The sequence below is a fragment of the Oryzias melastigma genome, linkage group LG4 (assembly GCF_002922805.2).
Source record: "Oryzias melastigma strain HK-1 linkage group LG4, ASM292280v2, whole genome shotgun sequence".
Lineage (NCBI taxonomy): Eukaryota > Metazoa > Chordata > Actinopteri > Beloniformes > Adrianichthyidae > Oryzias > Oryzias melastigma.
The window spans coordinates 1,371,428-1,384,692 of record NC_050515.1 but is presented as its reverse complement, the minus strand read 5'-3'; the positions used below and the strand labels follow the sequence as shown (position 1 = coordinate 1,384,692).

At 41.9% G+C, this 13,265-nt stretch overlaps 1 protein-coding gene across 1 annotated transcript; it reads right to left on the bottom strand.

The window, feature by feature from the left end:
* Positions 1-1,906: 1,906 nt before the first annotated feature.
* abhd17ab (abhydrolase domain containing 17A, depalmitoylase b) lies at positions 1,907-9,325 on the bottom strand. The gene is made up of 5 exons (XM_024279336.2): positions 8,680-9,325; positions 6,634-6,993; positions 6,013-6,207; positions 3,461-3,640; positions 1,907-3,385 (listed from the first exon to the last, which is right to left on the bottom strand). The coding sequence occupies exons 2-5, from the start codon at positions 6,990-6,992 to the stop codon at positions 3,160-3,162; spliced, it is 960 nt and encodes a 319-aa protein (XP_024135104.1). The 5' UTR covers position 6,993; positions 8,680-9,325; the 3' UTR covers positions 1,907-3,159.
* Between the last annotated feature and the right edge of the window lie 3,940 nt (positions 9,326-13,265).

Genomic DNA, 13,265 nt, shown 5'->3' with positions numbered 1-13,265 from the left:
TTCCTCCTCTTCCCCCTCCTCCTCCTCTTCCTCCTCCTCCAGCGCTTTACCTTGCACTTGTCAGCTGGGGGCGGGGCTTCCTCCTCCACTAAAGCAGTTACTCTGTTTGCCTTTAACACATGTACGTCTATGTGACTTTTATCTGCGACTGAAAGACGTTTTTTCCATTTAGAAAGTGTCATAAAGTGAATTTGACTGTGATGCCTTCGCTCCGTCAGCAGCAGACGCCGACGTGCACGAGCTCCGTGAGGGTTGTGCACGTGTGCGGCGAGTTCGTGTCAGTCTGACCTGGAGCAGCTTTTATTTGTCGTCCGCTGCCAAAGATTTCTAATCTGCTTTCAGAGAAGAATAAATTATTGTTCTGGAGAGCGGCTGTTTTTCTGGTTGAATGTTTGAAGGTTTCTTCGTGAATCAGGCGGAAAACACAAAAACATGGAGAAGCTCCGTGTAAACCAGGATTCATCCCATCCAGCAGCTCTGCCGTCATCAAATGTGAGAGGATCATCATCAACACAGACCATAATACTTCCACCACCAGCTTCTTTTTTGCATGTTTGGAAACTGCAGCTAATCTTCTCAAAGATCAAACCATGATGGAGATCACTGGGGCTCCTCCTCGTGAGCTTTAGCAACATCCCATAATAATCCATCAGGTTTAATGAGAACCCAGGAGTGTTTTAGAGTTGTCTCTGGGTCAGAGGTCATCTGCCAGGTGGAGGTCAGGACGGCTCTGACCAATCAGGTTCCTTCTCTGAGGCGTGGAGGCGTGTCTGAACACAAACGGGCAGTTCCTCGGTGGTTCCTGCTGACTGTCCAATCGTCTGGTTCTGCTGCAGCATTCAGGAGGCCCACCATAATACTCCCTCCACCAAGCTTAAAGGGGACCTGGTAATCGTTCCCATGGCAACCACAGAGCTGAGACTGGTGCATCAGATTGTTAGAACCACCAGAGAACATTTGGACATTTAAGTGTGAGCGGCAGATCACTATCAAAGATCACCAGATCACCATGAAGCTCTCTCTGATACCCGTCTGTCCCCGTCATTTGACATGTCTGTCTGCGGCGTTTGACCCGTCTGTCTACGTTGTTTGGTCTGTCTGTGGCGTTTGACCCGTCTGTCTGCGGAGTTTGACCTGTCTGTGGCATTTGACCAGTCCGTCTGCGACGTTTGACCAGTCCGTCTGCGACGTTTGACCCGTCTGTCTGCGGCGTTTGACCTGTCTGTGCCGTTTGACCCGTCTGTCTGCGGCGTTTGACCCGTCTGTCTGCGGCGTTTGACCCGTCTGTCTGCGGCGTTTGACCCTTCTGTCTGCGAAATTTTGACCTGTCTGTGGCGTTTGACCAGTCCGTCTGCGACGTTTGACCCGTCTGTCTGCGACGTTTGACCCGTCTGTCTGCGGCGTTTGACCCTTCTGTCTGCAACGTTTGACCCGTCTGTCTGCGACGTTTGACCCTTCTGTCTGCGGCATTTGACCTGTCTGTGGCGTTTGACCCGTCTGTCTGCGGAGTTTGACCTGTCTGTGGCGTTTGACCCGTCTGTCTGCGGCGTTTGACCTGTCCGTCTGCAGCGTCTGACCTGTCTGTCTACGTTGTTTGGTCTTTCTGTGGCGTTTGACTCGTCTGTCTGCAGCGTTTGACCTGTCTGTCTGCGGCGTCTGACCCGTCTGCCTGTGACGTTTGACCTGTCTGCCTGTGACGTTTGACCCGTCTGCCTGTGACGTTTGACCCGTCTGTCTGCGGCGTTTGACCCTGCACATCCAAACACGCGTCCTGGTAGGACACGGTGAGAATAAACCTGAATCTTTTTCTGAAAGGACTCCGATGTAAATCGATCGATGTGATTGGTCCAGACAGTTCTGGAGCCTCCTCCAAGCGTCACAATCAGGAATCAGAATAAAAACTCACTTTTGTCATCAAACACTCAAAATATTTTATTGACTTTTTCTCTTTAATCCACAGAAAGAAATAAAATAATTTTCAAAACTAAAAAGTTTTCAATAAACTATTATTAGGAAGATATGAAAGTGATTCCTGCACCTCGGTGTCTCCGCCCACATGATGTTTGGTTTTCTGAAGAGAAAAGTTACAGTTTGGAAGAACAGAAACCGTTTGTGTCTGATGGCTTTCTGAACGCTGACGTGATTAAAAAACAGACGTTAGAAGATCCACACGAGAAACCACCGAGAACCAAAAGACTTTCCCGGATTTTCGGACGGTTCTGGAAAAAGCAGAACTTTGGTAGATAAATAGAAAAGCAGACCTGAAGTTTCTCTGACCCAAAGCTCTCAGAGCTGCAGAGTCTGCCGCAGCCGTCTGCAGCCGTCTGCAGACCGTCTGCAGCCGTCTGCAGCTTTCAGCAGGTTTTCCACTTGGACCTTCTCACGAAGAAGATGGTTTTGGTTTTGAATTCAGACTTTGGTGACGTTTGATTTTTATTCCCATTGAAGCAAACGAGCAGGAAGCAGAAATCCTGGTTCCCTTTGGCAGAGATGTAAAACCTGAGGAGAACGCTGCAGCTGATTGGGTGGACCGGGCCGCGGGGGCGGGGCTTCTGGGTCAGAACCCAAAACAAAAATGAAACACTTTTTGAGAGTCTGGAACATGAAGATCTCCTTTAAGAAAAGTCCTTCAGGTGAAAAAGTGCCGACAGTGTTTGTCCTGAAAGCTATAAATAAAGTTTTTCTTCTGTCTGTTAGAAAACCGTCTGGAAAAGGTCCGACCGTCCGTCGGTTTACAAAGTTAGAAAACTTTTGTCTTTTTGAACCAAAACTTCATAAAAATCTGAGATTTTTGGAGGATTTGGACTCCTGGGGGGTAAAAAAGGAGAAAAAAATTGATCTCTGAAACAGGCAGTTCTAAAACTGAAACCCAATGAACCGCTACCACCAAGACGGGGGCGGAGCTTCAGCGTCGGGGTCAAAGGTGGGTTGATGAGGAGGTTAAAGTTAAAGCTAGCTGCAGCTCTCGCTGCTAAAACCCTCGGCTCTGAGGAGGAACACGCAGACGCTAAAACAACCGATACCTGAGCGAAACGTCAAAACCGTCAAAGCTAACCATCTCCACGTCCACGTGACGCCGCCGTAAACGCGAGGACACCACGCGCGGCCTCTTCGGGGAGCAGTTCGGATCAGCGCCTCAGAGAACGGGCCGTGGCGTCATCAGGGATGCTGCACGGCCAGCTCCTGCAGGATGAAGCGGCGCAGGCGCTCCAGGTACTGGCTGTACAGTTCGATGTCGTTATGCCCCGCCCCCTCCACCCACAGAGGCTCCACGGCTTTGGGGCAGCGCTCGAACAGGGCCAGGCCGTGCGAGAAGTCGATCACCTCGTCCTCCGTCCCGTGAATGATGAGCACCGGAGACGTGATTTTGGAAACTTTCTCGATGCTAAAAACAGACAAAACGTCAGAAAAGATTCAAAGATCTGAAGGTTTTCATCCTGCGAGACACCAACAGACTCACTTGGGAAACGCGTCAAAGCAGTACGTCTCCTTCGTTTCGGGAAAAGCCACTCGCATGCCGGACGTCAGAGGCGAGTGGAGGATCACAGCGGCGCACTCGTACCTGGACGCCAGGTCCACGGTGGGAACGGTGCCGATGCTCTGACCGTACAGGATGATGTTCTCGGGGCTGATGCAGAACCTGGTTCAACAAGACGGTCACTCAGTGAGGTTTGAGGGCAAAACAACCGAAAACTATCAAGAAAAGTCTACATGTCAGTCAGTCTGATGAAAGGTGGAAACAAAAATAAACTTCAGTCCGTTTAACTTTAGACTGAACTGAAACCTGAGAGCTAAACGATAAAACGAAGGATTTTCTGCTCTGATCTAAAGTCGTTTGATTTTGAGAATCTGATTCCGACTCTGAACCCAAAACGTTTGTAACGCATTAAAGAATGAGTACATTCAATAAACAGATCCAGGTTTTCTCCTATTTTTATAAACCTTCTGTTTGCTCACCTGTTGGACAGGACAAGTTTAAATGAATAAATAAATAAACCTTCTTTTAGAACACTTAAAAAACATTTCCGTCAAACAGCTTCAACAATCAAGTCCAAACAGAGAAACATCCATCCTGCAGCAAGAAAGAATGTAGACGGATGATAACAATGACTGTGAATGTTTGGTGACTGTAGCTTTGGTCTCTTAAGAGTTATTAAACATTTTAGATCAGAAGTGAATAAATCTATAAACTCTATATTGATACAACAGAAACGAGCAAAAGTAATAATTACAAGAAGTAAACAGATAACATGTGTCAAAGTCAAGGCCCGGGGGGCCGGATCCGGCCCTCCAGATCATTTTATTGTTATTAATGACCCGATGTTATCTTGAGCTCATTTCTAACTTGAATAATTTTGACAAAATATATTTTTATGGAGGGTAAAATATTAAAAGTTATTTAAGGTTTGAGTTGATTTATTCTGGAATAATATTCCTGTCTTTTTATAATTCAGAATTATGTTAAAAAATTACAGTTTTAAAGCTTTAAAAATGGACATTCTGATAGTTTTTTGGACTATTTTGGTATTTACTAAGATTTTTTAGGCTATTTTGGAGTTTAGCTAAGATTTGAGCTACATGCTAGCTGTTTTGGTTAATTTAAGCTTTTTTTTTCAGGCTAATTTAGCTAATATTTTAGCTGGCTATCAGCACAAGCATCTTTATTGGTCAAATTCAGCTTCCAGCATTCACACTAGCATTATCACAGGTAATGTTATATATCTAGTTCATAATTATGTTAAAAAGTTACAGTTTTAAAGTTTTAAGAATGTAGTTTTAGAGTGTTTAGTAAATGTTTGATCCTGTATTATCTAAGGTGTGTTTTGGCCCCATGTGTGATTGACTTTGACTCTCCTGATCTATAGAGATCATCTTCACCAATATTTTTAAAACTGAAAACATAAAAAAACCTGAAGACTTGGTAGATCATTCCATTTTAAAATTAATTTATAAACACATCACAAAAGTATTCCATATAACATACAAATTGTGATCATAAACTAAAAGGACGTGAGATTTTAAACCAACAAATTTAGATAAAAAAATGAAGGAAAAATAGTTTCTGAACAAAGTATCAGATTATGGAATAATTTTGAGAAATCAATAAAAAAGTTTAATTCAATCAATACATTTTTAAAAAACTGAAAAAAACAAATGTTTATCCTATATGAACTATAAGCATATTGGGAAAAGAGTATATAAAAAATAAGTTCTGAGGCATTTAAATGTGTTTATTTGTTGTTTGTTTTATCGGTCAGCTATTGTTGCTTTTGGCAGATACTTGATATATATATGAATTATTACGTTATTTATATTTGGTTAAAATAGTTTGGTTTGTTAAATGGGGCAGAGATAACACGTTTTCTTCATCCTGTCTCCCTTTCATTTTCACCAAAGACAAGAATATAAAGTCAATTATAGTTTGCTGTGAAAATGAAATAAATAAAAAATAAAAAAGAGGTTCTTCCAAAAATCCTTGTTGTACCATAAATATGATGATTATCATGAGTAGCTCATATTAACTGAACCATATTTTTACAGGAATTATTGATTTTTTAAAATCATTTTTTGCACAGAGCTTCACTTTGTAGACGGTCCCTTAGCAGCTGCCGTCTGTTTAATTCTCATTTAAAATACCTTTAAAAACATCTTATTTGTCTTTGTAAGTTGTTTTTTCCATTAATGCAAACCAGTAAAGACACTTTCCGTCAGTTTAAAAGATTTATCAAGAGATATTGACTTAAGAAGTCCAAATCTGAGAACATATCTCCAACTTTACTGAAGTGTTTTCCTGCTCAGACTGGTGTTGTTTTCTCCTGTGTTTATGGAGATAAAACGTCGAGATCCGTTCCTGATATACAGACCAGGAGAGGATTTATCTGGAATAATAAGCTAGAAATGATCAGAATAAAATAAATATGTGAACGAATAAAATGTCGGATTTCCATCTTCAGACTCAGATCAGAGCCTGATGGGAGTTTAGAGTCCGGACAGAACCTCCTCACAGCTCACCGCGTCCTCAGAGCGTGCCAGGCGGCGTCCACGTCTGCGTACAGATCCTTCTCCGAAGGCTTCCCGGTGCTGACGCCGTAGCCCGAGTAGTCGTAGGAGAAGATGTTGCAGTTGATCCGCGTGCCGAGGCCGATGTAGAAGCTGCTCATCTGGCCGAGGTCCACGGCGTTCCCGTGGGAGAAGAGGACGGTGAATCTGGGCGCAGAGGACAAGGAGGGAGGGGTCAGCAGGTCAACCGAACCAGCCGGGAAAAACGTCAAACAGGAAACAGATCCAGGACTCGTGACAGCAAACATGGACAGATCAGCGGCTGATGAGTAACTTCCACAGTTCAAACTTCAAAGTCTCAGACCTGAAAAAATGCAAAGCATGGAGGATTTTACAGGCCGACTTCCTGGAAGAATCTTTTTCTGCTGACTCCACTTTAGTTACAAGATCAGTTATGAGATGTTAAAGTGGAAACAGCCTTCCGGACACGTCATGGATGGAGAAAGATAAAAATGTTTTGAGTGTCTAATAACATCAGAGAAGCCTCTCTGCACCGGATGAGTCAGCGAGGAGGCGTGAAGCTCCGGCACGAACGAATGTGAGGAATGACGGGACACGCCCACAGATATTCACCTGGCATTGGGCGCACAGCGGATGAACATGCAGCCGATTCTGTTCCCTCTGCTGGAGCGAGTGTACAGCACCTCCATCATGTCCAGCTCCGCCTGGCCGTACTGAAAGTCCGCCCTGTCCGCCAGGTGAAGCTTCCACCTCCCCTCCGCAGCCACCGAGCTCCCGCCTCCAGCGGCTGCCGCTCCAGTCTGCGAGCGCTGGGCCTGCGGCCCGCACGGCGGGGCGGTGCCCGCCTCCGGGTCCGGCAGGAAGGTGTAGGAAGGGTCCGGGGGCAGGAAGGCCAGCTTGGCTGCGATGCGGCTGGGGCAGGGCGGGCAGCAGAACAGGCAGCAGAGCTCGCTGAGCGACAGGCCGTTCATCCTGAACCAGAACAACCACATCAGTGTGCAGCTGACACAACGACCCCCCTGTTCCAGGAAGACCCAGGATGGGACGGCTCTCACTGACACATTTATCATTCAGATCAACTTAAGATTATGAGTTTCAGCTCCAGCTGAAAACCAATTTGGTTTTTCTAAATTGGTTTTCCATTTAAGGCAGGAGTGTCAAAGTCAATCACAGAGGGGGCCAAAATCCAAACAAACTTAGGTCACGGGGCAAACGGGATAAACATCTATTGAACACTAAAACTACATTTTTAAAACTTTAAAACCATAACTTTTTAACATAATTATGAACTAAATATATATCATAACCTGTGATAATGCTAGATAACACTAAAGATGCTAGTGCTGATAGCTGAAAACATTGAAGCTGATAGCCAGCTAAAATATTAGCTAAATTAGCCTGAAAAACGACAACAAAAAAAGTATAAATTGGCCAAAACAGCTAGCATGTAGCTGAAATGTTAGCTAACTCCAAAATTGCCTAAAAAATCTTAGTAAATGCCAAAAACATCCAAAAAGCTAAGAGAATGACCATTTTAAAACTTTAAAACTGTAACTTTTTGACATAATAATGAATAATTAAAAGTCAGGAATATTATTCCAGAATAAATCAACTTAACCCATAAATAACTTTCAATATTTTACTCTCCATAAAAATATATTTTGTCAAAATTTAAATTAAAATTTTCAAGTTAGAAACTAGCACAAGATTACATCAGGTCATTAGTAACAATAAAATGATCTGGAGGGCCGGATCCGGCCCCCAGGCCTTGACTTTGGCTCATGACTTAATAGAAACAAAAATTTAACATTTACTGTAAAATTAGAATTGTTTACACTTTAAAAAATCAATAAAGTTTAAATTATTTTAGAATTAAAGCAGAATCTTTCACTTTGAAGGAATCAACAGTCAGAATGATCCTTACATTCTTCCTAAAAACCTGATCATCATGTCAGAAACACGGAACAGGAAAACCTGAGAAACCACCAGGTGTTTTCATCTGAACTTAACAGCATTTTAGGAGCTTAAATGAGAGATAAAAAGACACGGGTCCCACAATAATCCTTAAAAACAGCCATGAAATAAACGTGGAAAGTTATGAAGATGCTGTCAGGAAGTGTGAGTCAAAAACTTTCAGATTTTTCTGAAGTAGCTTCATCAGATCTACAGAACACTTTACCTCCAGACATAAAAAACAACTTAACTCTAGAGTGACTTTAATGAGAAATAAGTCATCTGAAAATATTAATTATTACTACGTTGTTTCAAGCATTTTAACACCCTTTATACATTTTAATTTATTAGTTTTGATGACTGATTTAGTACATTAATTAGTTGTATTTTATGTTTTAATGGACTTTTAATTATTACATTTTCTAACTATTTTTATTAACAGAAAAACACACTTTTTGTTGGTTGTAAATGAACTTGTGTATATATTTAAATCTTTAACAGATAAATCAAATTTTATTTTGTTACTTTAACATTAAATTCATGAATTACAAACCGTTTAGCCTAATTTTTCCCCAGTAAACACCGATGTTTTCATGAATAAATAAACACGTCCTTTCGCTTCTAATAACCTGAATCATCGCAGTCACAGACACCTGACTCTCGCGCAGTTCACCTGCCGCGCAGCCGCGTCACAGACGGACTCACCTGTTGAGCGGAGGAGCGGCTCGTGCGTAGAAATGATCCGGATCAGTCGCCCTTCCCCTCGGCAGACGGAGTCCCGGCGCTGCGTGTGATCCTGCCGGCCGACAGCGGGGGACTATTTAACGACGACTTCCAGCTCCCAATCCGCGGAGGCGACTGAAGTCCAGATTACACCCATTCTGGGAGAAGCTTCGGTCGAGTGTTTTTACAAAGATGTTCCTCAAATAAAATGACTATTTCCAGTGGTGAAAAGTTGAGTTGTTCACAAAAAAGATATAAATTCTACAAAAATGTAATCGAAAAGTTTCCCAGCCCAAGTGTCGCCTCAGAGAGCAACAAGTCCTCCTGTCATCTCGGAGCCTGAAGCGCTCTGCGGACCGGACATTTAAACGGGCTAACCGGGGCTAAGCTAGCAGGAAGACGTAAACACGAAATGACGCGCTCGCGAGCTGCTTCTGTACGAAATCACGTGACTTCAAGGATTAATATTCTTCTAGTCAAAACCACCAAAGTGACTCCAAGCGTCTGCGGTGACTCGGTCGGCGGCGTTAGTAATCCTTGGACCTGCGATGTTTTCTACTCCGTCCCACCGCATCCGGAAGTGATTGGTACCCGGATGTGACGTCAAAGATTTACACTAACCGGTTACCAGAAGCATAGATATAATAGAGATATGATATCGATGACCAGAAGGCTCTGCGTGCCCTGGTTTATTTCTACTCTTTGTGTTGAAATGTTCCCTTTATTGCATAACTGACTGAGAATGTCTGTCAATTGAAAAAAACTTTGCAGTAAAGTTAAAAAAAACTCGGAAGGCTTGATGTCAGTGCGCATGCCCGGATCCTTCAACTACATACAGATTCCCAGAGAGCTTTTTAGTTAGTGGAGTGTGATTTTTTTTTTTTTTTTTTTTTAGATTTTTAGGTTAAAAAAAATACATTTTTGAAAAAATTAGGAAAATATGATAAATTTAGATTTATGAATAGAGAATTTCACCAGAAGACTAAATAAATGCATAGTTTTAAAAATCTTTTTTTTTTCTTTTGAGTTTCTAAAAAAGGAAATGGGTACATTCTCACACTTTAGGTGGGAACCTTTGAATATATGGCTAATAAACCTGTTTTTTTTTATACCAAAAGTGACTTTTAGGTTGTTACTGTGTGGTTGTTACTAAGTAATAACACTTGTGTTATTAGCTTCTGAGCAAACAGTATATTTAAACAAAATAATTTTGTTATAAAGTAAGTTTTTACTCTGAATCTGTCACACTTTGAGTAAAAATGGATCTATAAAATCTAAAATGACTACACTGCAGTAACTTGTGGTTGTGTGACTGTTGCCTACAAAATAAATTGTTTTGTTTCACTTACCTCCATTCTGTTCAAATTCAACACTTTTACATTTATGTCTGGATGTTCTGCCGGACTCTGAGGGTTGGACGTGGTGCAGGTTTCTGAACTCTGCGTTGCTCCTCATGGTTGCAGGTTGGTGTCTTGCATTACCAATGTTCAAATATTACAAAAGCGAAGCAAAGTTGCAGCTTCACTGGTGAAAACAGATTTGACATCAACATTCAAACATTTCCATTAAGAGTAAAGGCTTAAACACTTGATAGAAAACTCCAAAATAACTGGAGAAACCTTCACTTTGAATTGTTTTTGGTGTAAAACTACCCAAATATATCTGAGCAGCTACTGTATCCATACTGATAATCTTTACTTAACAATAAAAAGTAATTAAGAAAACAGAAAAGCAATTTAAAAATACAGAATATTAAAGCTAGCAAAGTAAAAACGTATCGTTTAAAAGCTCATAAAGTGTTTAACGTTACACCAAAGCAGATCTCGTCCCAACAGGAGACGAGTTTCTCTACTGTTGATTACTATTTGTATGACTTTAGATGAATCTGACAACAAAACACCAAAGTATAAAGGTAAACAAACATCTGCTTACAATATTTTCATGAGTCATTTTAACACACGCTTGAGGAAAAGGAAAAAGACAAACGTAAATTAAAATAAATTGTGATTTTATTGTTTTATACTTACTCTTATACATCATACAATCCTATTTCTGAAAGAAATCAAAAAAGTCAAACAATGGTGGTGTTTTGAGGGGACAATTGCATAAAAAAGATTTCCTTACAGCTAATCTTGAAGAAACAAAACCTTATCTGTCTTTGCAGTGAAACAAACTTCAACAAATCATCAAAATAATTAAAAACCTGCAAGTTTTTCATCATCAATCACAACCCTTGCATAAAGAAAACTTTTCTAAGAGTATACTGGAGACAGAAGATGGAATAAATGCGACAGAAGAACCGATGTGTCGTTACTGGTGGAACTAGATTCTTTATTGTGTGCTAGCCCTAATCAGTGGCGCCATGTCACACGCAGTCATAACCCGGAGGCGGTTTCCTCCCTCTGAACATGAAAGACAAGTGAGCGTCCATCCTTTACTCAAGAAGAGGCGGAGAGCAGGAGCAGAGCGAAAAGCAACCCGTTATTAGAATTCTGTTGGTTTACATTCAAACTCTTTGAGGAAAAAGCAGGTTTAGTGGTGGGATTGATATGATTTACTCAGCTCAACAGCATTCTTCACTCAGCTCTTCCATGACGAGATCTGTGAAGCTTCTACGATAAATGAAGCCGTCTCCAGATCTGCACCAAACACCTTCAGACAGGACAATGGTTCATACTTTTGACGAGACGACGACTGGATAAATACTTTAGGTACCACCTCATCATCTCACCAACACTCATGGTTGCACTTTAATGCATTTTGTTGATGGTTGGAGACACAAAATTACAAGAAACTTTCCAAAAATGTGACAAATTCTCCTTCAAAATTCCTCTTTTTGAGGTGATCAGCGTACTTTGGGTCTCTAAGGTTCTTTTTAAGCATGTTGTCTTTAGTTTGTAGAGTGTGAGCTCCTTAAAGGGTAACCAAACAGGGCAGTTGAAGGCTGACTCCATTATCAGAAGGAGAAAAAGGGGGCGGGGCTAGTGGAGCCAGACTGAGCGGCGGAGGCGTGGCTTGGCAGTTAGGTTAGCTTTATGTAGCTGAGACACTAGAAGGCGCAGGTCTTGCACTTTTATAGCTTAGTTTTTAGAGATAATAAAAATGTAATAATACCACAACAGTCATTTTCTAAGCTTTCATTTAAGGGATATTTTGTGAAAACCGGTTAAAAAATGAGGGAGCTAGCCCGATTTTTGTGGTTGATGCCTGCATGTCTTACATTGAAACAGCTGTTGATGCGACTCAATGCATAGCAATGGCGCCTGTGCGCGCACGTCTCCGTCTGTAGCAGCGAAGGCAAGAGCCAATCCAGTAATACATAGAAATACTCGAGACGCTCCTTTTGTAATGCCCGACAGAGAAGCTGCCGGTGCAGATGAGGGTTTGCAGGTGTGAGGAGACCAGAGTCTGAGAGGTAATGCTGCTAGCATCATAGCTAACAAAGGCTAACGTATTAAACCAACAATCCTCAGTGAAATGTTCATTAAATCCATCACCAGGACGGAGCTCTCTGGATATAATTCCAACTCCTCTCCACCTCTGTGTGCAATCCGGTAGATTTTTGATGACTAAAGGCAAAACAGCTACGAGCTATGCTAAAGCTAACATGCTAACAACCGACCGTTACAAAGTCAAAGATGGGCGGGGCTTTTATACTAGAGCTGCAGAGCACGATGACATCAAACTTCTTACACCAGTTGATCAATCACAAAATTCAACTGCAGTGACGTGCTTCAACCTGTAGGGGGCAGCACACAGACGGTTTTTGACTATTTTCATGAATTAAACGGGATCATTTTAATTTGTCAAACAGACGGCTCTTTTAAAGCCTCATTTATAGAGGTCAACAGACAAAAAAATTTATTTGAATTGATGCACGCTAGTTTTTTGTAAAGACTTTTGGGAAATGTCTAGTGTACTTTTAGAATTAGATTCGGACAGCTCTAGAAAATGGCGAATGCACTACATAATAAGTAGGGGGGATTCAGACATAGCTTTAGTGGTTAGTTACCCTTTAAGAAGATGCCGTACATTTCCTCCTGACTCCCAGAAATTTTATCTAAATGGAACAAAAACTAGAATTCCCAGAGCCCCGCCCCTTCACATTGTGGCATCAGTGAGAAGTCCCAAACGTCTTGTGTAGATCTAAACACGAGTTTGTTCGGCAGTGGTTAAGAGATATTCAGGTTTAACAAGGTTCTCTAGAGAACACATTTGAATTGCTGTCAGTCAGGAGGATATTCAGAACGTTCTGACTCTGAAGTAAAACTTAAAATTTGATGCCCAAATGATTCACAGTGATGCAAATGTTAGATTTCAGATGTGTCGTAATGCGGTTCCTTAAACAGGAAACAGCTCAGTGCCCCTGTGGTAGAGTGTTCACCCTGAGACTGGAAGGTTGTGAGTTCAAATCTACGGCAGTCGAATCAGACTAAAAAAGTGCCTCTCGTTTGACCCCCAGCTTTAGAGGTTGGGTTGGGGGGGTTAAACTGTCTAATAGTTCCTGAGTGCAGCTGTGTCTGCAGCTCACCGCTCCCCCAGGGTAAGTCAGTTCCAGCTAAACACAG

Excerpts from the sequence above, each read along its gene's own strand:
- abhd17ab (XM_024279336.2), bottom strand. The coding sequence starts at position 6,992 with ATGAACGGCCTGTCGCTCAGCGAGCTCTGCTGCCTGTTCTGCTGCCCG. Across the intron at positions 6,208-6,633 it reads CGCTGTGCGCCCAATGCCAG|ATTCACCGTCCTCTTCTCCC; the intron begins GTGAATATCTGT and ends CTCTGCGCCCAG. Across the intron at positions 3,386-3,460 it reads TGCTTTGACGCGTTTCCCAA|CATCGAGAAAGTTTCCAAAA; the intron begins GTGAGTCTGTTG and ends GTCTGTTTTTAG.